This window comes from Schistocerca gregaria, chromosome X, assembly GCF_023897955.1.
Source record: "Schistocerca gregaria isolate iqSchGreg1 chromosome X, iqSchGreg1.2, whole genome shotgun sequence".
NCBI classification, from domain to species: Eukaryota; Metazoa; Arthropoda; class Insecta; order Orthoptera; family Acrididae; genus Schistocerca; species Schistocerca gregaria.
This window is the reverse complement of record NC_064931.1, coordinates 38,402,424-38,430,407: the sequence shown is the minus strand read 5'-3', so window position 1 is coordinate 38,430,407 and position 27,984 is coordinate 38,402,424. Positions and strand designations below refer to the sequence as shown.

The following is a 27,984-nucleotide window of genomic DNA, read 5'->3' as shown; positions in this document are numbered from 1 at the left end:
CGGACTCTTCTCCCCTCCTCCCGGACTCTTCTCCCCTCCTCCCGGACTCTTCTCCCCTCCTCCCGGACTCTTCTCCCCTCCTCCCGGACTCTTCTCCCCTCCTCCCGGACTCTTCTCCCCTCCTCCCGGACTCTTCTCCCCTCCTCCCGGACTCTTCTCCCCTCCTCCCGGACTCTTCTCCCCTCCTCCCGGACTCTTCTCCCCTCCTCCCCGACTCTTCTCCCCTCCTCCCCGACTCTTCTCCCCTCCTCCCCGACTCTTCTCCCCTCCTCCCCGACTCTTCTCCCCTCCTCCCCGACTCTTCTCCCCTCCTCCCCGACTCTTCTCCCCTCCTCCCCGACTCTTCTCCCCTCCTCCCCGACTCTTCTCCCCTCCCCTCCTCCCCGACTCTTCTCCCCTCCCCTCCTCCCCGACTCTTCTCCCCTCCCCTCCTCCCCGACTCTTCTCCCCTCCCCTCCTCCCCGACTCTTCTCCCCTCCCCTCCTCCCCGACTCTTCTCCCCTCCCCTCCTCCCCGACTCTTCTCCCCTCCCCTCCTCCCCGACTCTTCTCCCCTCCCCTCCTCCCCGACTCTTCTCCCCTCCCCTCCTCCCCGACTCTTCTCCCCTCCCCTCCTCCCCGACTCTTCTCCCCTCCCCTCCTCCCCGACTCTTCTCCCCTCCCCTCCTCCCCGACTCTTCTCCCCTCCCCTCCTCCCCGACTCTTCTCCCCTCCCCTCCTCCCCGACTCTTCTCCCCTCCCCTCCTCCCCGACTCTTCTCCCCTCCCCTCCTCCCCGACTCTTCTCCCCTCCCCTCCTCCCCGACTCTTCTCCCCTCCCCTCCTCCCCGACTCTTCTCCCCTCCCCTCCTCCCCGACTCTTCTCCCCTCCCCTCCTCCCCGACTCTTCTCCCCTCCCCTCCTCCCCGACTCTTCTCCCCTCCCCTCCTCCCCGACTCTTCTCCCCTCCCCTCCTCCCCGACTCTTCTCCCCTCCCCTCCTCCCCGACTCTTCTCCCCTCCCCTCCTCCCCGACTCTTCTCCCCTCCCCTCCTCCCCGACTCTTCTCCCCTCCCCTCCTCCCCGACTCTTCTCCCCTCCCCTCCTCCCCGACTCTTCTCCCCTCCCCTCCTCCCCGACTCTTCTCCCCTCCCCTCCTCCCCGACTCTTCTCCCCTCCCCTCCTCCCCGACTCTTCTCCCCTCCCCTCCTCCCCGACTCTTCTCCCCTCCCCTCCTCCCCGACTCTTCTCCCCTCCCCTCCTCCCCGACTCTTCTCCCCTCCCCTCCTCCCCGACTCTTCTCCCCTCCCCTCCTCCCCGACTCTTCTCCCCTCCCCTCCTCCCCGACTCTTCTCCCCTCCCCTCCTCCCCGACTCTTCTCCCCTCCCCTCCTCCCCGACTCTTCTCCCCTCCCCTCCTCCCCGACTCTTCTCCCCTCCCCTCCTCCCCGACTCTTCTCCCCTCCCCTCCTCCCCGACTCTTCTCCCCTCCCCTCCTCCCCGACTCTTCTCCCCTCCCCTCCTCCCCGACTCTTCTCCCCTCCCCTCCTCCCCGACTCTTCTCTACTCTACTCTACTCTACTCTACTCCCCTCCCCTCCTCCCCGACTCTACTCTACTCTACTCTACTCTACTCTACTCCCCTCCTCCCCGACTCTACTCTACTCTACTCTACTCCCCTCCTCCCCGACTCTACTCTACTCTACTCTACTCCCCTCCTCCCCGACTCTACTCTACTCCCCTCCTCCCCGACTCTACTCTACTCTACTCTACTCCCCTCCTCCCCGACTCTACTCTACTCTACTCTACTCCCCGACTCTACTCTACTCTACTCTACTCCCCTCCTCCCCGACTCTACTCTACTCTACTCTACTCCCCTCCTCCCCGACTCTACTCCCCTCCCCTCCTCCCCGACTCTACTCTACTCCCCTCCTCCCCGACTCTACTCTACTCTACTCTACTCCCCTCCTCCCCGACTCTACTCCCCTCCCCTCCTCCCCGACTCTACTCTACTCCCCTCCTCCCCGACTCTACTCTACTCCCCTCCTCCCCGACTCTACTCTACTCCCCTCCTCCCCGACTCTACTCTACTCCCCTCCTCCCCGACTCTACTCCCCTCCCCTCCTCCCCGACTCTACTCTACTCCCCTCCTCCCCGACTCTACTCTACTCCCCTCCTCCCCGACTCTACTCTACTCCCCTCCTCCCCGACTCTACTCTACTCCCCTCCTCCCCGACTCTACTCCCCTCCCCTCCTCCCCGACTCTACTCTACTCTACTCCCCTCCCCTCCTCCCCGACTCTACTCCCCTCCCCTCCTCCCCGACTCTACTCCCCTCCCCTCCTCCCCGACTCTACTCCCCTCCCCTCGTCTCCACTCCACCTACACACACACACACACACACACACACACACACACACACACACACACACGTCTCGCACCGATTCTCCACACACTCACTGCCCCGATCCGACTATATCTCACTCTATCCCACATGCCTGCATTATTGGTTCTCCCTTTTGTTATTGGACGTCTGGTTCTATAACTTTTTGTAATTCTAATAATTGATTGAGATGTGTAAGTACAAAATTATCTTAGTGGTATAGTAGTTTTCTGCCTCAACTTGTTTTCATTTGTGTAAAAAGGTTTTCAGTTTCTATTATAGACTGAATTCAGATTCCTCTCGTAATTCTTTGTACTCTGGGGCTTTATTTATGAACTATATAGTTATCGTTAGATTTAATAATTTAGCACTAAATAAAGCAGTCACAGGAATTAATTTTCTTTTTGTTTAGTTGACTGTTATTCATCCACGGCCACCTGCTAACAGAGGACCGAGTAAAAATACTGAGTCGGCAAAAGCTACAGTGGAACCAGCATCTGTGCAGGACTCGCTGTTGAAGGAACAAAAAGATCAGCATGCTTCTGCTGCAGATGTGGCTGTGGCATCTGAACAAGTGCAGCAGCCACTGCAAGGGCATGCCCATGTAGACAAACATCACGTAGAACTTCGCCCAGTTCAGACTGTTAGTGATGTCTACCTAACTTCGGGAATGGACTCCACACAAGCAGCTGTTGCTGGTGGTAGTAAGTATAATTGTCTGTGAACAAAAGAGAATGTGTGCATGTGTACGTATAACCTAAGTGAAACTTTTCATCACTGAGATGCTGACTTGATTTGATTGCACATTTTGCAGTAGAACAATAAACAAAACAAAAAAAAGTTAGGTTTGATAGGTTTCTTGTCATAGTCCAGTTACTTTTGGTTCTTGTATCATTTAGTGTATTTTCCTTAGGATAATTAGAAATCAAAATCAACAAAGGAATGTTGATATTTGGTTTTCAGTGATCAATTAAATTTCATCCATAATGTGTATGGCATGAGTCACAGTGTGCTGTGTGTTGTACTCCCACAGCAATACAGGTCAACTCTCTATGGTTATTTATTTTTTGTAAATCACTTGACAAACATGATGCCCTTATGTTCAGAATACTTATTACATGGCAAATTAAACTGGTAACCTGGCCACAGCGTCAGCACTGCCATGTCCGTACCCGAGAAGCAGGGAGGGGAGCTGGCAATAGTGTACACTCCAGTATTCTTAACACTTTGCTGTCCGCGCGTCTCGTACAAATTTATTGGTGCCGACATCGCTAATTCGAATTACTTGACTTTTTGCCGGCCATTCTTGACATTATCAAGAGATTATAAATTGTTAAGTTTTGCTAATCGCATTGTTAGTTCTCATAAGTTCTCAACCGTGTTCCCATTCTTTCATGAAATTTCGAAGATACACATACCTAAATAAATAAAAAATTTGTTTCATACATTTGTTTATTTACATTGTCTTTGGTACTTAGTATTTCTTTAATATGATAAACAAAAACGTCTCCAAGATGTAACGCAACTCCACAAGACTTGCACATTAAGTTTGCTTTTTTTATGGCAGTTTCTTGGTTTTAATTTATTCATTTCAGAAATGCGTAGGCCTATTAGTTGATATTGCTTTATGTGACCAGAAAGTCTGTCAACCGGATCATGATGAAACGTACATGATGGAGTGCCAACCTCCAAGTTTTTCTCCACGAATTCATTGTAATTAATTGTATCGTCCCTTTTGTCTGCCATGATGAAAGGGCACAAGTAGTTATAAAAACAAAAGACTTGTTGACATGTGTAACTTATTGTTACCTAAACAGAACACCAACAGAATGCAAAAGATACTAAAGTGGTGTCGCCGGTCACTGCGCGGTACTATGCTCACGACACCACTGTGGTGTCGCTGGCCGTTGACCGTTGTTTCGTGCCCAACACAACTGTGGTGTCGCCGGACAGCAGAGTGTTAAAAGTGGATGACTGACTGCCTTTAGGGTCTTACAATGTCACAACACTAAAATCTAATATAACTGCATAAGCAAATTTACCGAATGGTCTAATGGGTCATGTGTTCAGCTAATATCACCAACACCAGAGGTTCCATTATTGGCAATTGCTTAGTCTCTAGTGGAAATGCCTGCAAAGAAGTCCACACAGTCTTGTGCGGCCAGCTAAAAAGCTACTTGAATATCAAATATATGTTTGACGACTTTGCATCAATCATTGGGAGCAATCTGAAAGTTATATTATTCGCGAAGAATCGAGTTTTCCAAGATTTGCTAGCAATTCTTTTTATTACTGTTACCGGTTTCGACAGATCGGTGTTTTCATCATTGGGTCTGCAAGTTACAAAAACAAACATCCCTGTTGAAGATGGCTCAGACATGCACTATTTCATATTTAGATGTACAGATGCTTGTTACTATACTGAAAGGCACATAATGATGTTGTCAATTTGTAATAAATAGTGGTGGGGAACATCTGTGTGTTACAAATAAAATAACACACAATTAAAACATAAAAGGTGTTTTGCTGATGTACTTTCTGCCTACTTACACTGAAAACTTGAAAGGGCAAACTATGAGCACTTTATCATATGTAAGCTTCAAATTCCACAGTAGCATGTACTGTGGAGATTCCAAGACTTACCAAGCGGGAAAGTGCCGGTAGATAGGCACAATAAGTAAAACACGCAAACACACACACAGAATTTCTAGCTTTCGCAACCGACGGTTGCTTCTTCAGGAAAGAGGAAAGGAGAGGGAAAGACGAAAGGATGTGGGTTTTAAGGGAGAGGGTAAGGAGTTATTCCAATCCCGGGAGCGGAAAGACTTCCCTTAGGGGGATCCGCACATACACAGACACAAGCAGACATTGGATGGATATGTGTGTGTGCGCGCGATTGTACACCTGTCCTTTTTTACCCCTAAGGGAAGTCTTTCCGCTCCCGGGATTGGAATGACTCCTTACCCTCTCCCTTAAACCCACATCCTTTCGTCTTTCCCTCTCCTTCCCTCTTTCCTGAAGAAGCAACTGTCGGTTGCGAAAGCTAGAAATTCTGTGTGTGTGTTTGCGTGTTTTACTTATTGTGCCTATCTACCGGCGCTTTCCCGCTTGGTAAGTCTTGGAATCTTTGTTTTTAATATATTTCTCCCATGTGGAAGTTTCTTTCTATATATATTAATGGATGCATATTCTCTTATAGCTTAGGAACTATACCACAACTTCCACAATATTTTTCAGTAATCCGCTATGCCGTTACACTGACACATTAACCTGTAATTTTTTAATGAATGCGCTGTACTTAGATCACAAGCACTGCATCACGGACAGATATGACGTGGTGTAATTAATTTTACATAGTGCAAAGAATACAATTATGTGAACCTCATAGTACTTCTTGGAGTGATATTGTATGGCGTAATTTGTGTTGCTTATAGTTATCTTGATGATGTTTTTGTCAAGACTTTTGATATGACTCTGTGTTGATTAATAATCTGAACTATGTGGACTTACTTTCTAAAAATGACGGTTTGTCACCCATTACATGTAAACCTATGATGTATATTTAATTGTAAATTTTACTTTAAAAAAATTATGCTGTATATTTTCAAAACAGAATGTTGTTTAAAATCTGTGATTTAAAATGTTACTGAAATTGTCTTAAAAATAATTTTAATGAGATTGAAAAAAAGACATAATTCCAGCGTGGTACATGTATTGATTTATAGATTATGGGACACCACTATGTAAACAACTTTATACTTACTTATCTGAGAAATTTTATACTAGCTGCACTCTGTGAGCAAAAGTATCCGGACACCTTCAAAAACATAAGTTTTTCCTGTTAGTGGCATTGTGCTGCTACAAACTGCCAAGTACTCCATATCAGCAACCTCAGTATTCATTAGACATCGTGAAGAGCAGAATAGGGCACTTCGCAGAACTCATGGACTTTGAACATGGTCAGGTGATTGGGTGTCACTAGTAGCATACATCTGTATGCGAAATTTTCACACTCCTAAACATCCTTAGGTACACTGTTTCCGATGTGATAGTGAAGAGGAAACATGAAGGGACATGTACAGAACAAAAACGTACAGGCCAAGCTCGTGTGTTGACTGACAGACTACTGACAGTTGGAGGAGGTCGAAATGTGCAATCGGTAGACATCTATCCAGACCATCACACAGGAATTCCAAATTGCATCAGGATCCACTACAAGTACTACGACAGTTAGGCGGGAGGCGAGAAAACTTGGGTTTCATGGTCGAGCGGCTGTTCATAAGCCACACATCACGCCGGTAAATGCCATACAATGCCTTGCTAGATGTAAGGAGCATAAACATTGGGTGATTGAACAGTGGAGAAATGTTGTGTGGAGTGACAAATTACGGTACACAATGTGGCAATCCGATAGCTGGGTGTTAGTATGCCGAATGCTCGGTGAACGTCATCTGCCAGCATGAGTAGTACCAACAGTAAAATTCGGAGGCGGTGGTGTTATTGTGCGGACGTGTTTTTCATGGAGAGAGCTTGCACCCCTTGTTTTGTGTAGCACTCAAGCAGCACAGGCCTTCATTGATGTTTTAAGCACCTTCTTGTGTCCCACTGTTGAAGAGCAATTCGGGGATTCAAAACGATCGAGCACCTGCTCATAATGCACGGCCTGTGGCGGAGTGGCTACACGACAATAACATCCCTCTAATGGACTGGCCTGCACAGAGTCCTGACCTGAATGCTATAGAACACCTTTGGGATGTTCTGGAACTCTGACATCGATACCTCTCCTCAGTGCAGCACTCCATGAAGAATTGGCTGTCCTTCCCCAAGAAACCTTCCAGCACCTGATAGAAGATATGCCTGCGAGAGTGGAAGCTGTCATCAGACTTACGGGTGGGCCAGCATTATATTGAATTCCAGCATTACCGATAGAAGGTGGCACAATCTTGTAAGTAATTTTCAGCCAGGTGTCTGGATACTTTTGATCACCAAGTGTAAGTTACCATCATGGTTTGCGCCATTAGTGTATGCTGGGAAATCAACTCTTTAACTTGTACATTTTAACTCTGTGTTGTTTTATTTGTTATATACTGATTTTCTGTGCCACTTATAACAAAAATTGACATGCAAATCACCGTAGTAGTAGTATTACATTTAAAGACTTGTGCCAGGAAAGGTGATAAACAATGTTTGTTTATTAGCAACAAATGCATCAACCATTATTTATTTTGGGTTCAGAGAGAGGTTTGACGTATTATGTCTATGGATCTTCTTCTTTGCAAGATTCCAGACCAGTTCAATAGGACTTACTAGATGGTATGGCAGTAGGGGATAGGGAACCATTGTCGTGCAAAAGTTTGAGAAGGTTGGTGCTCTTAATCAATCAAAAAGTTTGCCTTTCATTGTCTCTATATATTTTTAATTATTTACTGTCCATTCTTACATGATAGTCTGAAGTTTTCCTCTTATCGTCATAGAAGAGAGATGACAATGAAGTGAAACCCTGTGTTCGGAACAATAAAAAAATACCTGGCACTGCTGTTTGACAGTACTTGTTGGATGCTGTCACTTTTCTACATTTATTCACAGTATAGTGTATATGAAAAATGACTCGTTTATTTAGACTTCTTTTGAAATCAAATCTGGTAGATGGTATAGATTTTTCTCTTAGTTTCTTTGCTAGCCTGTAAGTCCAGTTTTGTGCAGCAAAAGCAGTGAAGTTTTTGCAGAGAGAGTTTTCCTTTATTGTTCATAGTACCACAGAAATTGCTGACTAATAATGCATTTACGTATCTCATCAGTGAAATACTTAGATGTGTTTTACTAGTTCTGTTTTGGGGCAGGTACTTAAATCCTGCTCCACTTGACATTGTGTCTCTCCTTCCATGATTTGCACACCATTGACTTGCATCAACTTTTCTTTATCAAGGTTTGCTTGCACCTTCTGTCACTTTCGCTGTTGGCACTATCGCACTTTTCTGGTTCTCATTGTCAGTAAAATTAATGATAGCAGCAGGTTGTCATATCTTCCTGCAATGGTATTTTCCAAGATCACTTTTCATGCTGCACAACTTTGAATTGGAATGTGACTACCCAGTCATATGACTATGTTTGTACCTGCTATGGCGGGATTATCATTTTATCTTACCGAATAACAACTTACTTCCTTCTTTTGAATCAAAAGAAAATTAAAGCATGTCTTAGATTTATCAGCCATTTATACATAACACTTCATAGATTAAAACGACATACAAACTGGCTTCAAATTTTCCAGATATAATAAATTCTTTCACTGTTCTCGAAACCCTCAGTGCAGTATATAACTGGTGTCACTCCATATTTCTGAATTATGCTAACATAGGTGATTTGTATTTTTCATTGCCCACATGCTCAATATGACTGGCAGTAATAGGTATGTAATTTTACATAGAATACATTTGTAAACCTCCCAGTAACATGCAGTACTACGTAGTTTTGGCAGGATAGTAAGAGCCTTGTTGCTCTCTTGTGTTCCACTTCCATGGAGGGATGTTTTGCTTAATAAACTGTTTTTTGTGTGTGTGTGGGGGGGGGGGGAGGGGGTGGTAAGTTGTTGTGTTTCGCCTTAACATAACCATGTAGTGTCTAGTCTGTGATTAGAATTCTTAATTAAAATGTAAATGAATTCCTTGACTTACGGCTTGAACTTCATATACCACAAAAAGTTGTAATTTTGTCACCTCATGTAACAAGAGGTTGTACAGTCTGACCAAATGGAGCATCAAATTGATAGGGTACAACATACTGCATATTTGGCTGTGCTCCCCAGTGTTCAGTGTATGATAAATGCAAGTTGTGAGATGTTGACAGATTTTGTAACAAACATTTGCAAAATTCCAAGAAAACTAGTCTTAAAAGCTTTCCAGTCTGCTGTCAGACTGTGTCCAACATTGATTTTCTGTTACGGTTCCGATGTTGGAAGATGTACATGTTTCCATTATGGTGCATTCTGTACACTTCATTGTTAGAATTTACTAGGCACATGGCAGCACTTTGTACGAAGATCTGACAACTCAAACCGTTTTGGATTTGCATATTTCTTATACGATATCATCTGGTGGAAAATGTGTGAGTGATGATTGTTTTGGCAGGTGGTTTGTCAATGTATTTGAAGACAAAGGAAAATTTTGTGATGAAAGTGATTGGGGAGAAACTTCCACCGTGTGCCATGATAAAAGTTCTAGTGAGTCAGTATTTACTGGTGGACACATTATGTAGCTAGTACCAGAAGTTTATTGTGATGGAAACAATGATCTCATGAAGTTTCCTGTTTGTGTCACAGAGTAGAGTTTCACCATTGCTCATGGAGTTTGAACAAAATCCGAACTTGAGTATTTTCAGCTCTCTTTCACTGAAAGTCTAATTAGTAAAAATTGTGAATGCTACAAATATGTATGCAAAGAAAAGATACAGAAAGTCACTCCATTTACAAAACACTCATTGTGCACTTGTGGAGGACTGTTTCAGTAGAAGAACTGAAGACTTTTCTTGGTGTTATATTGAACATAGCCTTGAATTTGAAGGCCGTATTAGTTGACTATTTTACAGAAGACTGGCTACAATGAACGCTATTCTTCAAGGATGTTTTTTCTCATCTCCATTTTTCTCAGATATTTCGGATGCTGAATTTAGTTCAATCTGTCACAGCTGAATGGTGTCAACATTCGAGAAGAAGCAAGGTGAAGAACTTTCCTGATGACATTGACAGGAAATGCAAAGAACTTTATTTACCAAAAAGAAATGTGGCTGTAGATGAGAACTCATTAGGATCCGAAGGAAGTATTAAAGTGCTGCCTACAAAGGGGTTTACAAGTTTTCTGTCTTTGTGATTCAGAAAATGTCTCTCTTCTTTCTCACATTTCGTATTATGGAAAGACAACTACAGAAAGTCTAATTTGTCTCGATTTACCTTTCGCAACCCAAATAGTAGTTCATTTGGAACAGTAATTGCTGGCTTGTGCAGGCGGTTCAGGCTATCAGATCTATACTGACAAGTTCTACACGAGCCCTCAATTTGCACGTATAAAAGATACAGTTATGCCTTGTAGGAAGGATTTTCCGTGCGATTTGAAAAAGAGAAAACTTGCTGAATATGAGTTAAGTGCCTATCAAAGTGAGATGAAAATAGGGTCTTTCATTCCATGACAAGATGTTAAAGACTACGTTGAGTTTGTTCTTTGGTTCTCAAACCAAATTGACCACTCTTTACAGGAAGAAAGAGTCTGTGCAGTTCCTGAAACCTACTGATATTTTGGAATACATCAAGTTTATCGGAGGAGTTGACAGTGCTGGTTGGTACTGTGGTTGATATTATTTTAAAAGGCAGAATCACAAATGGCAGGAAAAATTATTATTGTGGCTGAATGAAGTTCTTATAGTGAAGTTACATTCTTTACTCAGTAGATAAAAATGAACGTGGAAAACTACAGACTAACCTTTCCTACAGCTAGTTGGCCAGGCGAGAAATACAAATTCAAAGAAAAGAGAAAGACCATTATTGTCTTGACACTGAGGAAAAACTAAATGGGAAAATGCATTTTACAATGTGAAAAAAAATCAAAGGATTGCATGGTCTACGGCAAATGCAAGGAGAAAGGAGGAAGAAGAAAAAAGATTTTCTGTTACAAAACATTCCAGAGGAAGCCTGTACTGCACACGGGAGAATGTTTTAAGAATTATAATACAGAAAAAAATTGTACACAAACATCAATATAGTTTCAAAGAGTAGTGTAAAAGAATAGAAAATTGTCTAAGTGATCTCATATTGCAGTTTACTTTTTTAAAACCATGCTGTTATAACATGTAATACATTGTAATCTTACCCATTTAAATAAATAAGAATTGGGGAGAATGCAGGGAGTAGAAAAACTGGATTGGATAGGGTTAAGGTATTGTTAAGTATTCCAAACAATGTCTGAAAGTTCAAAGAAATGGATGTAATAGGAATTAATATTTTAATCATTACTTGATTAAAGAGAGACTCTACACCATAAGTGATGAATGCCAAACACAGGGACAATGTCTTTGCCCAATCATATTTGAAATATAATTAACTCTATGGGATGAAGCAGAATTGTAAGATCACTGTAATATGCATTGTGGGTGAAACTGAATTTGCCCATGAAAATTGCAGTGATGACACATGCATACTGATGCAGAAGCAAACTGAGCCAGTTTTAATACCACCTCCTACTTCATGTAACAAGACAGTAAAATTTTGAATCATTATTTGCTGAGTAACATGTAATCGTTACTTTATGTTCCAGTTTTAAAACAGTTGTCATTTACATGGCATTTTTTGCTGTAACTCAGTCATGTAAACTCACATTCCCATAAGCATAATGTACTTTACTTAAAAGTTAATTGTGTGAAAGAAAGAAATGTTGCTTACTTAAAACGTTTTTTTGAAATGTTATATAAAATCCGAGTGGCCTTACTGAAACAACTGAGTTGTAACAATTTATTAATGTTTGTGGAGGATTCTTCCAAGTTTTCAGTACCACTGCATGGAATGAAAGAATATGAAAATCTGTCTGAAAAGATTATACTATCTTTTAAAACAATAGTGTATATAAACATTATTTCAAGATTGTTGAGGTTTTGTTAATTTTATGTTTGTCTGTGTGTGTCACAGGTCATGCAGTCACCATTATCATAGTTGTCTGTGTGGGTTTCTTATTGTTCATGATTGTGTTGGGAGTAATCAGAATCCGTGCTGCACATCATCGGGCTACACAGGAGGAAATTGCTGACACTGAAATGGCCTGGGATGACTCTGCCCTTACTATAACCGTCAATCCAATGGAGGTATGTGCAGTTTTTAGAAACCAAATCAAAAGTCTCAACTTACCTTGTAAACACTGTATCAAACAATGTGTAATGGATTGAAGTTTCATGAAGTTAAATTTCTCACTGGAACATTAAAAATCAGATTACTCCACTATGTGGCACAGGTGGCGAAATAGTAGAGATCTTAGTTGTTTGCAGTGAAGTAAATTTCTCACAGTGTGTTCTTTGTGTGAGAGACCTAAAATAGTTGAAACAGTTTTATTAGAGTGGCAGTTTATCTGTGTTGGTGCTTTTGTTGAAGTAGCACTATTACAAATGAAACAGTTTTATGTAGTGGTTCTCATCAGTTGCTGTTGAACTGAAATTTTTCAGCTGAAAGGAGTCACTATTACAAGAGATTGGTGTCACACTGATGAATGTGTACGTCAATGTGTTAAATACACTACTAACTATTTGATTTATAATAAAGGAATAGGATGGACTGATCTGTCATATCAAAGGTTTTTTTGTAGCGTCTTCTGTTTTATCTTGGGTTTTATATTGTACCATTTTTGTAACTTCCATAATGGAGATGCTCATAAGCAAAGTGAGGAGTAAATTTTCATTGTTTTGAGGTGAATATGTAGTGAGATAAGACCTAATTGGCAAATTTCATAATATTTCTCTTTATATGTATACTGTCCCATCGCAAAAAAAAGTGAAACAGCAGCACCATTCAAACTATACAAGGGCCTGAAGCCACTTATATTTCTTTCCCATTAAAGGATCTTCACTGTAAAGGAAGAAAAGCTCAAATTTGGTTACTATGATAAAAAAGTAGTACATGGTGAAATCAGAAAGTCTGCTTCATTGTCATGAAAAAAAGTCTGCTTCATTGTCATGATTAGTGTTTCCAGACTATCACATTTTGTGAACCCTTTTTGAATTAAAAAAATTATGAAAATCATTACGCTAATTCTAGAATCTGAGATCAGTGTCTTTAGAGGAAGTAAGAGGAGACAGCTCGGACGTCGGTATTGGAGTGTCACGTACTGAGAGATTCATACATAACATTGCAACCTCTGTTGGAACACCAGAACCACAGTCTTGCTGTGCCTGGAGCTTCTCAGTACCTGCTCATTGCACACCATGTACGAGTATGTCTGGACACTGTTGACTTAAAAGACCAACCGTTTGTCTCTCGCCTTGGTTGATACCTCCATTGTAGAATATTAAAGAGTGGAGGAAACAGTTGATAAAAGGTTTGTTTGCAGAAACTTGTAACACTATTGTACATTTTGTTTCTTTGGATATTTTTTCTGTGCTGTTTATAGTACCAAAGCTCCACTCTCTGCTCTCTTGAAAATAACAGCTTATCTGGGTCGAGGAGAATGTAAGTGTTATGGCACACTGCACAAACATTGGTTATTGAATTTGTTTGTTGATTGGCTACATCATACAATGACATGAAAGTGCCCGGAGGCAATACAGGGTCAGTAACCTAATAATTTCCACATTTTGAGGGCTGCAGTATAAGTAACAGTTGACAGCAGGGCATAGACTGAAGCTGGGAGGCTCACATTGGTCTAAATATAGACAAGTGTACAGTGGTGGCTCTATTATTTTGAGTCAGTGCTCCCAGCCAGTGCTGTAGACTTGCACTGGAGGCCTACCCTGGAGTGTCTGGTGGGACCCCAATGCTCTTGGCTGTGCTGAGAGGTAGGTGTGCAACCTCCATCTCCTCCAAACCTCCCCCCCCCCCCCCCACCTCCCACCCCATCCCCACTCTCGCTAACCCCTACCCTCACCCTAATCATTTTTTCTCTTTGCTAATGTGATTAAAGATTAGTGACTTCTAACTGTCTTCATAAATTTGAAAAGGGCTGATGCTTCCTGTGCGTTGCATTAAGGTATACAGCAAAAGATCTCTCAAGAAAGAACAGCTTTTTGCTTGGACGATTGGTAAGCCATATTTAATCCACATCACTTGTAATCTCCCCCCCCCCCCCCCCCCCCAAGCCATGAATTAATATTTCTAGTTGTATTCTTGATGTATGCCAGCCTGAAATTCATGCAAGTACTATACTTTTTTATGCTATATACCTATGCATTCAAAAAGCTGGAATATGCCATGAATTTGAGACAAGGAACCTGATATAAGTATCACATCTCCTAATGAGCGTAAAAGGGGGAGGGTGATAGACTGTCAACCAATTTTTTTTTCCTTGATGAAGGAAAACTATCAAATTTTGTACCACAGAATAATGTAAATGTTTAAAGCAAGCTGTTGTTTACTAAATTTAGAATTCAGTGTGTGGAGTAACAATTTTAGTAAAATTTGGGAGAAAAGTTTGGAATCTGAGGGTTAAGTTTGTGTTTAAAAGTTTCTTTCTGAAAAACTGATACCTCTCATTGTGTAGTAAAATTATATGTGGCATGAATAATCTGATGGTTTTGTGACTGGACTTTGTGAATAAATGCTGTTTGAATTGTAGCCAGTGTTGCCATATATAACCAGTAAATCTTAAACCCATTTCACAGGAATGACTTTGTTGTCAAAAGGTGACTACTCATGATAGGTGTGCATGACATGCCAGTGTGTAAAAGAGCTGGCAACCACAATGTAAGTCGATCAACAACAGCAATTGTGTATTGGTTATGGCATCTGTGTAGCTCTAAAATTCTGAGTACACAAAATACATTGCATCTACAGCAGATGTGTGGTTGCTGATGCTCTTTGTATTACAGAACCCATTTAATATCATCTACATGTATGTGATTACTCCACAAGTCACTGTACAGTGTGTGACAGAGGGTTTGCTGTACCACTGGTAGTCATTTTCTTACCTGTTCCAGTTTCAAACGGAGAAAGATAAAAAACAACTTTCCATATGCCTTGTATGAGCCCTGATTTCTCTTATCATTGCAGTCCTTACGCAAAATGTACATTGGTGTCAGTAGAATTGATCATTTTGCAGTCACCTTCAAATGCCAGTTCTCTCTCTAAATTTTCTCAGTAATGTTCCTTAGAAAAAATGTTGCCTTCCCTCTAGGGATTCCTATTTGAGTTCATGAAGGATTTTCTTCATACTTGGGTTTTGCTCAGACCTGCTGGTAACAAATCAAGGAGCCCACCCCTAAATTGCTTTGATGTCATCCTTTAATCGGACCTGGTGTAGATCCCAAACACGTAAGCAATGAATGGGTCGCATTAGTGTCCTGTATGCAATCCGTTTACAGATGGGCTACACTTTCCTGAAACTCTCCCAATAAAATGGAGCCAACCATATGCCCGTACACCGTAGCATCATCAAAAAACAGTTGCAGATTGCTGCTAACCCCATCCAGCACATCATTTATGTATACACAAAATAGTAGCGGCCCTATCATACTTCTTTGGGCACTCGTGATGATACCCTTGTCTTTGAACATTTGCTGTCAAGGACAGCGTACTGGGTTCTTTTACTAAAGCAGTCTTTCAACTATTCGCATATCTGGGAACCTATTCTTTATCCTCATACCCTCGTTAACAGCCTACAGTGGGAGCACTGTGTCAATTGCTTTCTGGAAATCTAGGAATATGGAATCTGCCTGTTGTCCTGCATCCATGGTTCACAGAATATCATGTTAGAAAAGGGCAACCTGTGTTTTGCACAAGCGCTGCTTTCTAGAACTGTGCTGATTTGTGGACAGAAGCTTTTCCCCCTCAAGGAAATGTTATTTGAACTGAGAATATTTTCAATAATTATGAAGCAGAGTTGTGTTAAGAATATTGGTTTATAATTTTGCAGGTCTGTTCCTTTAATCTTCATATATACTGAAGTCGCGTGCGCTTTTTTTCCAATCACTTGGGACTTAGCACTGGGTGATAGATTCACGGTAAATGCGAGCTAAGTAAGGGCCAGTGCCATAAAGTATTCTTCGTGAAACTGAATTAAGATTCCATCTGGACCTGCAGCTTACTTGAAATTCTTTCAGTTGTTTTTCTACACCAGAGTTGATTATTACTATGTCATCCATACAGGAGTCTGTGTGATGGCCAAACAGTTTGTATAATTCTCTTGCATGAACAATTTGTTAAATGTGGAATGTAGTACTTCTGCTTTCATTTTGCCATCTTGTACTGCCACACCAGACTGGTCAGTGAATGACTAGATAGATGCCTTAGACACACTCACTGATTTTATGTAGGACCACAATTTTCCTGGGCTCTCAGCAAGATGTTTACAGACGTACAAAGTTCTATTAACTTTTGCCTGTCGTCATTTGTGCCTTCTATTTTGATCTGAGTGTGCAACAGACTGTTCTTCCTTAGCATTTTCCAAATTTTGTTGTTAATCCCACACGGGTTTTTCCATTCTTAATCCACTTACTCGACACATACTTATCCGGAACTCAAATTAAAATCCATTTAAACTTTGCCTGTAATTTCTCTATGCCTATCATTTGTAATTAAATGTCAGTTTATTGTCTTGAGTGGGATGCTAACAGCAGCTTATTGCTCTTACCAGCAGAAATAGTCTCCTAGCCTTCTTGATTGATTAACTTTTGTAACCATTGTTGCCATGATACCACTATCACTAATCCCCCATCTCTATAGTAAAGCCATTGATAAGGTCCAGCCTTGCTTGTAGCTACAAGGTTGAAGATATTTCACTTGTGTGTGGGCTTCCAAACTAGCTGTTCAAGACAGTTCTTGGAAAACTTGGTCAAAAGCACTTCGCAATACTGTCTATACCCCCTGCAGTGAATACGTAGGCATTCCTAATCTACACGCGATACGTTCAAGTTGCCTCCAAATAATATTGCATCTAGATATTTTTGCGCTACTAACTGCAAACTTTGTTTGAACGTCTCTAAAACTATCACAGTTCAATCAGGTAGTCATAAAAACATCCAACAATTAACTTGTTTTCATCTGGACATTTTATGTGGCCAGCCATTAAAGAATTTTGCAGGTAACTTCACTGTTGCACTCAAATTTCTCAAGTCATTGGTACAATTCCAATAGATGTGTAATTACATGTATTTTATAATTGTGTGGTATTTTGCATAGAAAGAGTAGACTAAGAATGTCATTGAAGTGGTGGCACATGCTTATCAGAAAGTTCAATTTATCACAATGAGATAATTTTATGTCTCCAGTATTCTGTCTCATCATAATGTTATGGATAGGTGCAGAGAGATACATACAGGTGTAGAGAAGTGTCACAGAGACATCCTGTACTTTGTAGCATATGAGAGGTGAAGGGTTGAAGTAGGTGGCAACTATGTAGGTAAGGTTCAGAGCAAAAAAAGGAGTGGATCCACAGCAGCTGGCAAGTTTTGGTTAAAAGTGTGGTGGTTTCCTCTTCTGTGTCATCAACAAGTTTATGAATTTGTTATGGTATTCTGACTACTATTAACTAACAAGCTTTGCTGTCAATAACAAATCTACCCACCTCTCCTGCAGTCTCATTGGTCGTTCTATTCCTGCAGTACAGTGGTAACTTTAGCACTGCTTCTTCTGTCATGAAATCTCTATCCAGTTACTGTGTTCACAAAATATTGAAACAGTTAGTTGCAGTTATGATTAAAATGCATGTTTTTATATGTACAAGTAGATAATTAAAACCCCTGTAAGTAAATGATATATTTTTTATTTATATGTATCCTCCTCTATCCAGATACAGGCTCCAAACTGAGAAGCAGACAACATTAGTCACACATGAAGTTTTGTTGCCGTTTGTTAACACAGAAGATAACTCACATCAAAGAAGTCTCAGTACAGAAATAATCTGCCACGGGCACTGCAATTGGCTTGACATGTTAAATGGGTTACAGAAATAGAAATCCAAAGATGTCAAGTGCTATTTCTTGTTTGAACCCAACTTAAAAATTTGTCTTATTTTCTCAGTTTTGTATTTTAATTTTTAGACTAAATTTTTGACGTTCATGATAAAGTTCAACATGAAATGGTATTGCAAGGTACATGTCATATGTTCCATTTTTCTGAGTAACTGTATTAATAACATTGTTTAAACTTTAGCAACTGGATGGCTCGGCACAACCACCGAGACCTGGTGGTAACAGCAGTAACAATGCTGCGTGTGAAGACGACGACACATCTGATGATGGTTCGAGCTATCGTGATGATGATTTAGACTCAACGGATGAGGAAGAGGATGAAGGTGGGGAAGGTGGAAAAATAAGAGATCTTGAATGGGACAATTCCACACTTGCTATTTAGATCAGTATCAAAGTAAGTGATTTTAAAATCTTTTATCCTTCCGATATGTTTGTCTTGTAGGTAGATATTACGTAAGTCCATAATACTATGTAGAAAAATTAATTTCTAGCAGTCACACTCTTTTTAACCATTGATATTTATATTTTATTTTTATTTTTTAGGTGCAACATTTCCGTGGAGAGGAATCAAGAGGCAAGCCCGATGTCCTCAGTTCTTGTTCTCAGATATCACACTGAAAAATTGAAAGAGAATAATTTTCAGTGGCAAATACACACCATTATTAGCATTTAAATTCAGATGTCTAACATTTCTGCTGGGTATGAGATTCTTGTGGATGATGGTTACTAGTTTCAAAGGAAAATAATTTCCTTCACACGGGTTACCTGATTAAGATTGTAATTTAAGAGTTGTTCGAATAATTGTACTTACACATTCCTTTGCTTTTGGTTGCATTAATCACATGTTTTCCATTTGTGCAGCTTTATATAAGCATATTTATTAACCCCAGTTCTAGCTGGATGTTATCTTTATCTGGGGTGTCAAGTTCTGCATTTACTTCATAGTACTATTGTTTGTTTGGTCCTTATGTCAGGTTTGACTTGTGACCCTTCTACAAAAGTCTCCCAATTTGTGATACGTACTTTAGAATTATTTTAGGAGAGAAGAGAAATTCAGCAACATCCTAGTAGTGTAATTACAGTTTTTTTAGTTAAGTGAATGTATAAGAGAATGGAGTTAATCACGGGGAAACTTAACAGATTTTGAACCAGTCATTAGTCTTGTCAACCTGTAGCTGTTACTGTCAGCCCAGTTAAAGGCTTCAGAGCAGTTGGTGTGTAGATACAGTGTCAACACCTGCCAAGATATCTTCAGTATATTGTAGAGTGTTTCAGTGAACTGCTTAGGTATTGAAACTGTGTGTTGCTGGACTATATATAAACACTGCACAAGCCTGCTTCCCCACTTTCAGTGGTCTCACATTTTTCTTTTTTGCATGAATACAGTAATTATCATCAGGAACTTTCATTAACAGGTTTTATGGAGATTCTTCTCTGCCTGTCGGAACAGAAGTGATTGTACACTAGTTAGAACTAAGGTTCATCAAAGAACAGAATTCTTAAAGTAATGAGTGGAAATGGAGTTAGATGCCAGGGTATTACGTGATCTATGTCCCTAATGAAATTTTTCAAGAGCAGAACAGGACAGATTTGTTAAGTATTGTTATCTGTAACAACCCATTGTTGTACAGTTACACATTTGAGTTAAGGAAGGTTTGTTAAGCCCTATGGAGGAGAAATGGGGAAGACAGATTGCGAAAGAAGTTAAATTTTCAGTATAGATTATCCTCGGCATATTATATGTATGCTACTCGCCCACAGGTATATACAATTGCTCTTATGATGACCATAGCAAAAGCAGCTTGTTGGTTAAAGAATAGAAGTGATAAACATGTTGAAGGAAGTGAGGAATAAATACTTGGATAGAAGTCCTACAACATGACTTAGAATTTTCACTGGTAAATATAAACACCAATTATAATGACTGACTAATGGTGAATGACCAATGAAACATTATAATGGAATTATTTTAATCATTTTGTAAAAAGTATTTTGATATCACCTTTTTCAGTTATGTAGTATTAACTGAATGGAGAAGGAACAAAATTAACTTTACTGTAAATCTCAATTTTTTTGGGAGAGTTAAATTGTAAAATCATGAATAGATTATGGGGAGAAAATGCCATTACTCCAATTTCAGCTTATAATAGTACTATTAACTACTTCACTATTGATAAACTAGTTATTGTTATATATTGCATGTATTGTATCTTTGCTGATTCATCTGTGCAGTGGATGTTGCTGTCTGTTTTTTTCTCTCCCCTCTATTGACTATCATATTTGGTTATTGAAGGGATTCTCTTTTGTACAAAGACAGTTTGATCACTTTGTGTTTGTGACTTTGCTAGCAGCTTATACACAATGTTTGTTTAACTATCCTTTATCATGTCTGGATCTTTTGCATTTGTGCTCCTTCACTTGCCCTTGTAGTATTAAAATTTTGTTACAGTGAGTGGTCTTTGTTGGATAGAAAGGGCATATGTTGTTAGCTGTAGCTTTTTCCAAGTGTATGAGAGTATTTTCAGTTACAATGCATCTCATAAAAATACACAATGTGAACAGTAGCAGTGTTCATTATTTCGGTATTATTGGACTTTCATGTTTTAGAAAGAAAGACCTTGAGGCTTCATTATGCAAACTGTTGCAGTTGGAATGAAATTCCACAGATTGTCACGTTGGTTTTCTGTCTTTAATAAACATTCGCACAAAATTCCCTTGATCTATTGGATTTCAGATTGATGTATGTTACAGCTTTCTAAATCTTCGTAACTTAATTTACTGCTCATAGCAGTTGTTAAAGCATTTGAAATAAAGGGTCTTGTCTTTCTGTTTACCCTTGTCCATATTACTTGCCCTTGTCTGACATCCGTCTTAACAGTTGTGTGATTATCAGTACACCGTCACATATTTAACTTTTATTGTTACATTCAAGTAAATATTCCAGTTATAGTGCAAATACACTATTTGACAAAGATATGCACTTTATGAAATTTAACAGAAAAACGGGAGGATATTGTTGAAGAATTAAAATTTTTGGAACTCTTCCTGAACTTCGAATCACGAACTTGGTGTTCTTCCGATCATGCAACCTACTGCCATGTTTTCTTGTTATGTACTGCCATTTAGTGCCTATTACGTGGGCCAATAGACAGTAACATGTGCCATAAGTAACAATGTTTTGCCAAGTTATTTTCTAAGTTAGTATCATAGTTTTGAATGAAAAATACTCGTGGGAATCTTCTGTTGTTGCTCTTAACTGTAATTTCTAAAAGATGTTATAGGTATGGGCTGGAATATACATGCAGTAAGTTTAACATACATGGGAAATTAATTTTTCTACCTTTTGAGTAAAGATATTTGGGTGTTTGTACTTCACGAAAAGAACAGGTTGGCACATTACTTTATTTTACAAGATTAGTGGCTGTACTGATTATTCTGTGACATTGTTACTAGGAAGAGGTTCATTACTGGCCTGTTAAGAGTTGTAATTTTGTAAGCAGAGCATTTATTTTGTACTTCTGAGACTATTGCACTAACCACATTGTTTCTCTAACAATTTGGTTAAAGATCATCATAGTTATGTATATGGAGAGCAAAAGAGAAACTAGTTTTGAAATGCATAGTAACTAATTATTTGACAGGTTTAAGTTTTTTCAGTATTGTCATGCTTGCATTAACTTGAGGGTTTTTTAAGTATTAATCTCAGTCGCCCATATGATAGGCTCATTGTTTATACCACATATTTCCTCTAACCATTAGACCTATCTGAAGTCTGAACATTAAAAGTCAAACAGTTTGTAGACAACTTGGCATACATGTTGACAGCTTCTTTCCAGTATTTCTTTATATTTTAGACTGTAATTATTTATGGTCATGAAAGACCAAAAAATGAAAATGTATTACACGGAAATCCACTTTTATATATTTAAATGTAATCTGTTAGAAGAATGTGTGTTTATGACACATAATTTGTGTTGTAATATTCTTAATTGCATTATTGTAATAGTTTTTCTGTTAATTTTATGTTTTAAGCCACTTCTAATAAGCAGCTACTAAGGTGTGATGTACTTAAGGCTTCTAATATTACGATCACCTAAAATGTTCATTTGACATGCACTGATTCAGGTTTCACATGGGCTAGTTTCACAGCCGTATCCTGACAGAAAGCCTGTAATTAAAAATAAGTTGAAAATTTTTATTTAATACATTTTTTATTTGAATCATGCCTTTTTTGTTCTTTGCAAGCAAAACTTTGTGTAATTTTAAGAAATAACTAAGATGACTGAACATTTGTGATCTGATGGTCAAAATTTTTATAGTGGATTTTTGTGTGTTGTGTGTTATTTTTGTGTGTGATTTTAATTTTTATTTGTACAGATCAAGAGTAAATCACCAATAATCATCTCAAACCAGAGTGGAAGGAAATCATTTTCATACTGTCCTCACTGAGAAAGAATTCAGTATTGTTAGAAACACACAGGAAACCATTATTGTGTGTGCTGTTTCCTGCCTCATAACAGTAAAAGCTACAAAGCATTTCCTTCCTCCTGGCAGTATGAAAATTGTTTGGTACATTCCACTCTGAACAAGAGGTTTCCTCTGCAGCTGGATCTGCTTTATCCCTTTTTGTGTGGCAGTGTTTGTGTTTAGTTTGGCTGTACATTTGACTGTACTGGTGAAGATCATATATTGACTGGAATATTGGTGCATTTAAGGTACATAGAATTCGGAGATCACATTTCATAATGGTCTGCAGAGTTTTCATTTTCAAATCGACATATCATTTAGCTACTTTAAAACAAGTCTTAGAGCTGTACTAAGACTAAACTGGATGTAAACAAATAAATATAAATATATTGTAGACCAATTTTTCAGCTTTGGAAGTTGAATGAAGAATTCAGCTGGAATTGACATAGTGCTATAGTGTTGAAGATCAGTGCACTCTTACACAATTTCCTGGCACAAAATATGGTGGCTTAATCCAGAGGATTGTCACAGTGTTAGCTCCATAGATTGTCACACATGAGCAGAGGCAAAAAGAGTAGTGCACCATATCCACAATAATCTGTCTAAAGGGGAAATTGAAAAATGGTAGTTATTAATTAGGGGAAAAAACTGCCTGTTGGTTTTGTGAGACTTACTTGTATGATCTTCTGCCATAAGTGTTAAGACTGCATAACGTGTCGATTCAACCATCTGTCTGTATTCTGAGTTCACGTGTTACTGTCCATTCATTATAAGATGAATTAATCTTCACATAGTAATGACTTGAATAGATTTCAGTGGGCCATGCTTTGGACCAGTCAACAAATCTCACTTCGCACTTGAACTGATTGGGTGTACAAACATTGAGACTTACATACAGCACTCTGCATGAAATTTAAGATCTCCAATAAACTTGCTGTTCCTTTTGTAATTGGAATGCTGTAGTGGTCACACAAATAACGTTATGATTTTGAATTAGGCTAGACTGCATTTGTGATGTGATGCAAAACTTTTGTTTTTATTGAACATAAGGAAATAATTTCAGACAGTGTTTGTATATTTTACAAATAATATTAAAACAACTGCATAAAATAAATGTGTGTGTGAGAGACATATTCATTCTGTTTTATATTTCCTATGAGAATGTGATTACATAAAAAGTAAAATGCATATCATGGTAATGAAAATATGTGTGTACAATTTCCCAGTATAATGTCCAAAAGCAATATGTACATAGAACATTTCAGCATTTTCTCAGAAATCTGATTTATATTTTGTACAGAATTTTTGTGCCACACTGTGTAACATAATGAATTACCTGTTTGTTTTTTCAAAGTTGTTGCTGTTCTTCAGAATGAAACAATTTATCCAGTGTGTTACTTATAAAAATTTGTAATGAGTGTCCTTTCACTGAAATTTTGAAGCATTTTATATGCTTTGGGCGGAATATGTGAATAAAAGTATGGTTGAGAGAGAGGAGGGAGGGAGGGAGGGAGAACTATGAAAATAAAACACCACAAATTTAAAAACAAACTTGAAAATATTCCAGTGTTCTGTTGTTAGGTATCTCAGTGTTGCTAGTGATGTTCTCAGACTGTTAGAGACATGATCTAAACAAAAGTTAGGTTTGTTAAGCGAACTTATATGGACTGATTAAATTGATGACAATGATGTAAGGGTTTAACAGTATGAAATCCTCTTCATACTGACCTAGCATAATAGGTTGTAGTTTGCTTAATATTTTGTTTCTTAACAGTTCTTTTAGGCTTTTTAAAGATATTAACATTAGTAATAAATTTGCTAACCAACTGTGCACACTTAGAACACACAAATAAATAATACTGGTGGAATTTAAAAGTTGTAGTAGCATGTCATGTTACTCCCCAACACTACACCTTAGAAAAGAATAATGTCATAATTAATATTTGTTAATATATTGTGCTGTAGAGTAAAGCAGAATGTCTTCTTTTGTGCTGTTTCTAAAACTGCTTTTATTGCAAAGTAATAAGTTGTATATTTTATAATGTTTGTGCAGTGAATACATCCATTCCATATTTACAGGACATTACTTTTACATATTTTTTATAGTTGCTTATGGTCATAGCTTTTGCTCTTAAGCTATCATATTTGGCGTTAGAGGTGGTTTTCATGTTATACTTGTTTTTGAACAAATGTGACTATATTTAAGGACTATGTGAGGTGATGTAACTTTCTATAATTATTTTTTTTCTGCCCAGACTTAACATCATACTTTCTATAAGTATCTGCTTCCCCACTCTGGTTTCTTTGTTCGTGTATGTTCAGTACTCAGCTGTTACTAAAAGTTTTACATACTCTGCGTTTGTGATGTTTTACACTAACTCAGTCAACAAGGTTAGTGTATTTAGCGGCACACATTTCTGATTCTTCCAACTTATTTAATTTTCATTTATTTTTTGTTGGAAAGAATAAACTGTCCTCATTGCATACTAGAAGCAGATACACTTATCACTTACAGACAACATGACACAGTGCTTTGATTAGTTAATAAATTTATTTTTATTTGTAAAGTATGGGCTTCTGATCACATACTAAACTGAAAAATATTTCAGAAATGAGCATTGCTTTTTGTAACTGTAGTCTGGTGCTACAAATATTAGATTAAACAGAATAGTCTCTCATTAAAAGTTTGATTGTTCAATAGTGTAGTCTGGTTTTTACAAAAAATAGATTAACCAGGTTAGTCTTTTGTTAAATTTTGGATTGTTTAATAGTGTCAGATTTCTCAGCATGACTGACTCCAAAAGTTTTTTGGTTTCATTCTCTGAATGAAATAAGCTTGACTAGGAATATAATTCCATATATGTGCATCAGTAGAAGACAGTATAGAAATATATGAATTAGGTTTCCAGAACCAGTATTAGATACTGTATGGTATGTTCCTGTATATGGAAACTAATTAACACTAAACTGTGTAGTTGGCAAAATATTGTATGTAGTGGGTTGAAAATGATCTGTGGTTGGTGTATTAGTTTGCTGTATATTTGTGTAAGTAACATTTCCAGAAGTGGTAACTAGTAAGTAGCTACCTCATGTGACATGTTCCTGATTGCTATGCAATAGCTGTTAGCTGGACTTTCTAACAAAGAAAGCATGTAAAATTTTCTACTAATGTTAATTATGCAAGTACGTTTCTGTGTAGGCACACAAAATAAGCAGCATCCGGACAGTGAAATTCACACGTACATCATTAACAACTGTCCTTCTGTTAACATCTGTTGCTCTATATGCCTTCCACTTTATTGATGGTGGACTTTTTTTTAGGTGCCATTGAAAAAGTTGGTTTAAGTTACAAACTGAAGATGTCATAGGTGTTAAATTGAACTGAAGTAAATTTGTCAGCAAATGTTTCTTAATAGTATCCAACTGTGTGTTGTGCACTGTTGAACTGGAAATTTCAAACACACAGTCTCATGTGATTTAAAAACATTTTTTCCTTTCTTTTTACAAAAGATAGTGACTGACTAAGTGCAAAGATAGTCTTACTAGATGGAATGACAGATTTATACCATCTGACATTGCTCTGTACAGAACAAGGAAAATGTTATGGCTGACTCAGTGTAAAAGAAGTCGGGATGAAGGAACTAGCACTACTAATAGTTGATTTTATTAATGTACAATGCAATTGTCATAATACGTGTTCTTGACAGATGTTGTTTGGTAAATTCTACATACTGTGGGGAACTGCAACGTAATACCACGAAAACAGTTCTCTACATGAAAGCCAACAAAATATGTTCGTATTAACACCTTAAAGGCCAAGCCTGAGCTCAGATCAGGCCGCGGATGAACCACCTGTTGCTCAAAAACTTGTCTCATTTCATATGAGAACAATGTATAGACGTCTCGCTACCTGACCTTCAATTGGTGCTGCTTTCTGTTGCCAATCTGCTGAATTATTTATATAGAAAGATTAGGGAATGTAACAGCTGCTTTCATCAATGGCTGATCCAATAAGATTGCATTGACATAATTTCATGCTTGTATTCATTAGGTATTGCAGTGCGCTATAATTGTGTTACAAATAAGTCTTGTTTGTTGATTGAGCAGGAAATTTTGGGAAGCTCAAGAGGAAGAAATTGCTCATTAACTCACCTTGCACTTCATACTCTATCATGCTTCAAAAATTTGTAATATATCAAAGAACTTGAAGTAACTATGAAAAATAATTCTCGAAGCTTGGTCCTCCTCTAGTATGTATTACTCTTGGTGATACATAAATTACACAGGTGCCAGTAACGCTTTAAATAACAGCATAAATGGCCAATTCCTTAAGCCCTATATTTTTCTAGGTGGCTGGCCTCCAGTGTTAGTGGAACAATAAAATTTAGAACGTATTGCACATTGCCCATTCACTTTATCATTTACATAGTGTTTCTTCAAAATTATAATTCTCCTTCAGTGAGCTGAAAGTCAATGTTGGAGGTATCTTTTAGGGAGTCTTCATTCAGCACCACAAAACAAAGGAAGCAGTAAAATAAAGATTAATGAGCTACACTAGACCAGTTACATGACACCACTGCTAAAAAACATTCATCCAGAAACTCTTATCATGTGATACGGCATTAAGGTTATAGTTTGGTTTTTCGTCATTCATTTTACTTTTCACTCCAGACAATTATTTGTATACGTGAAAAGTATCAAATTGCAGCATGCTTCAGTGTCTGTAGGTCCCCGTCTGACTGGCTGAGTCGATTGGTTCACAGATCAAAAGGGTATATCACATCCAATAAGACCATTCTTAATGAAGCCTTGACCTTTCAAACCAACCTCTGTATTTAGGACAGCTTTGCCTTTTGTTTTTAGTCTTCATATCAGTTATAAAGTGGGGGGGGGGGGGGGGGTTGGCTTCCAGTTTCCAGTAAATAATCTGAACAGTTGCTTGTATGGGTGGAAATTTGGCTCACTTGAGCATGTTCAGAAGAGTGGGAAATGTCTTGACCAGCTATGTAGATCACTTATGTTAATGTAAGAACTATTCCATAGGAATGCAGCTATTGTGTAAAGTCACATATTGACTGTGTGCAGCTGTTGTGGTCAGAGTTGCTGAATAAGGTAACTTCAAGTGTACAGATGAAGATTAAACAGCTTAATATTCCAACAGGACAGCAGTACTAAGCATGTGGCTGCAAATACTGTACTTGGATTCCTGTAGAACACTTCAAAACAGCAAAAGATTCCTGTCTCGTAATTTAAATTGGTTGAAAATGTGTGGAATGTCTTGGAATCCTGAACTAAAAGCAATCTGACAAAGCCATTTCCAGAAGCATGGGGGCAGGATACTGTTAGTGGAGATACTGAAATTAGTATAATTAATTAATAAATGCTACCAATGAGGGCTTACAAGAAACAAAGAATATTCATTTGTTACAGGATCCCAGGGCATATTCTTTAGCTCAGAAATTATTAATTCTTGGACGAAAACAAGTTTATCTCAGACACTGTAGATTCAG

General features: G+C 38.9%; 1 protein-coding gene across 1 annotated transcript in view; it reads left to right on the top strand.

The window, feature by feature from the left end:
- The window catches only part of LOC126299544 (calsyntenin-1), a 73,234-nt gene extending 49,627 nt beyond the window's left edge, over positions 1-23,607 (top strand). Inside the window, exons 15-18 of the mRNA XM_049991539.1 lie at positions 2,769-3,060; positions 12,027-12,199; positions 18,189-18,401; positions 18,551-23,607. Coding sequence (XP_049847496.1) covers positions 2,769-3,060; positions 12,027-12,199; positions 18,189-18,389 — 666 coding nt within the window. The 3' untranslated portion in view covers positions 18,390-18,401; positions 18,551-23,607. The remainder of the gene's footprint in view (positions 1-2,768; positions 3,061-12,026; positions 12,200-18,188; positions 18,402-18,550) is intronic.
- The last annotated feature ends 4,377 nt before the right edge of the window (positions 23,608-27,984 follow it).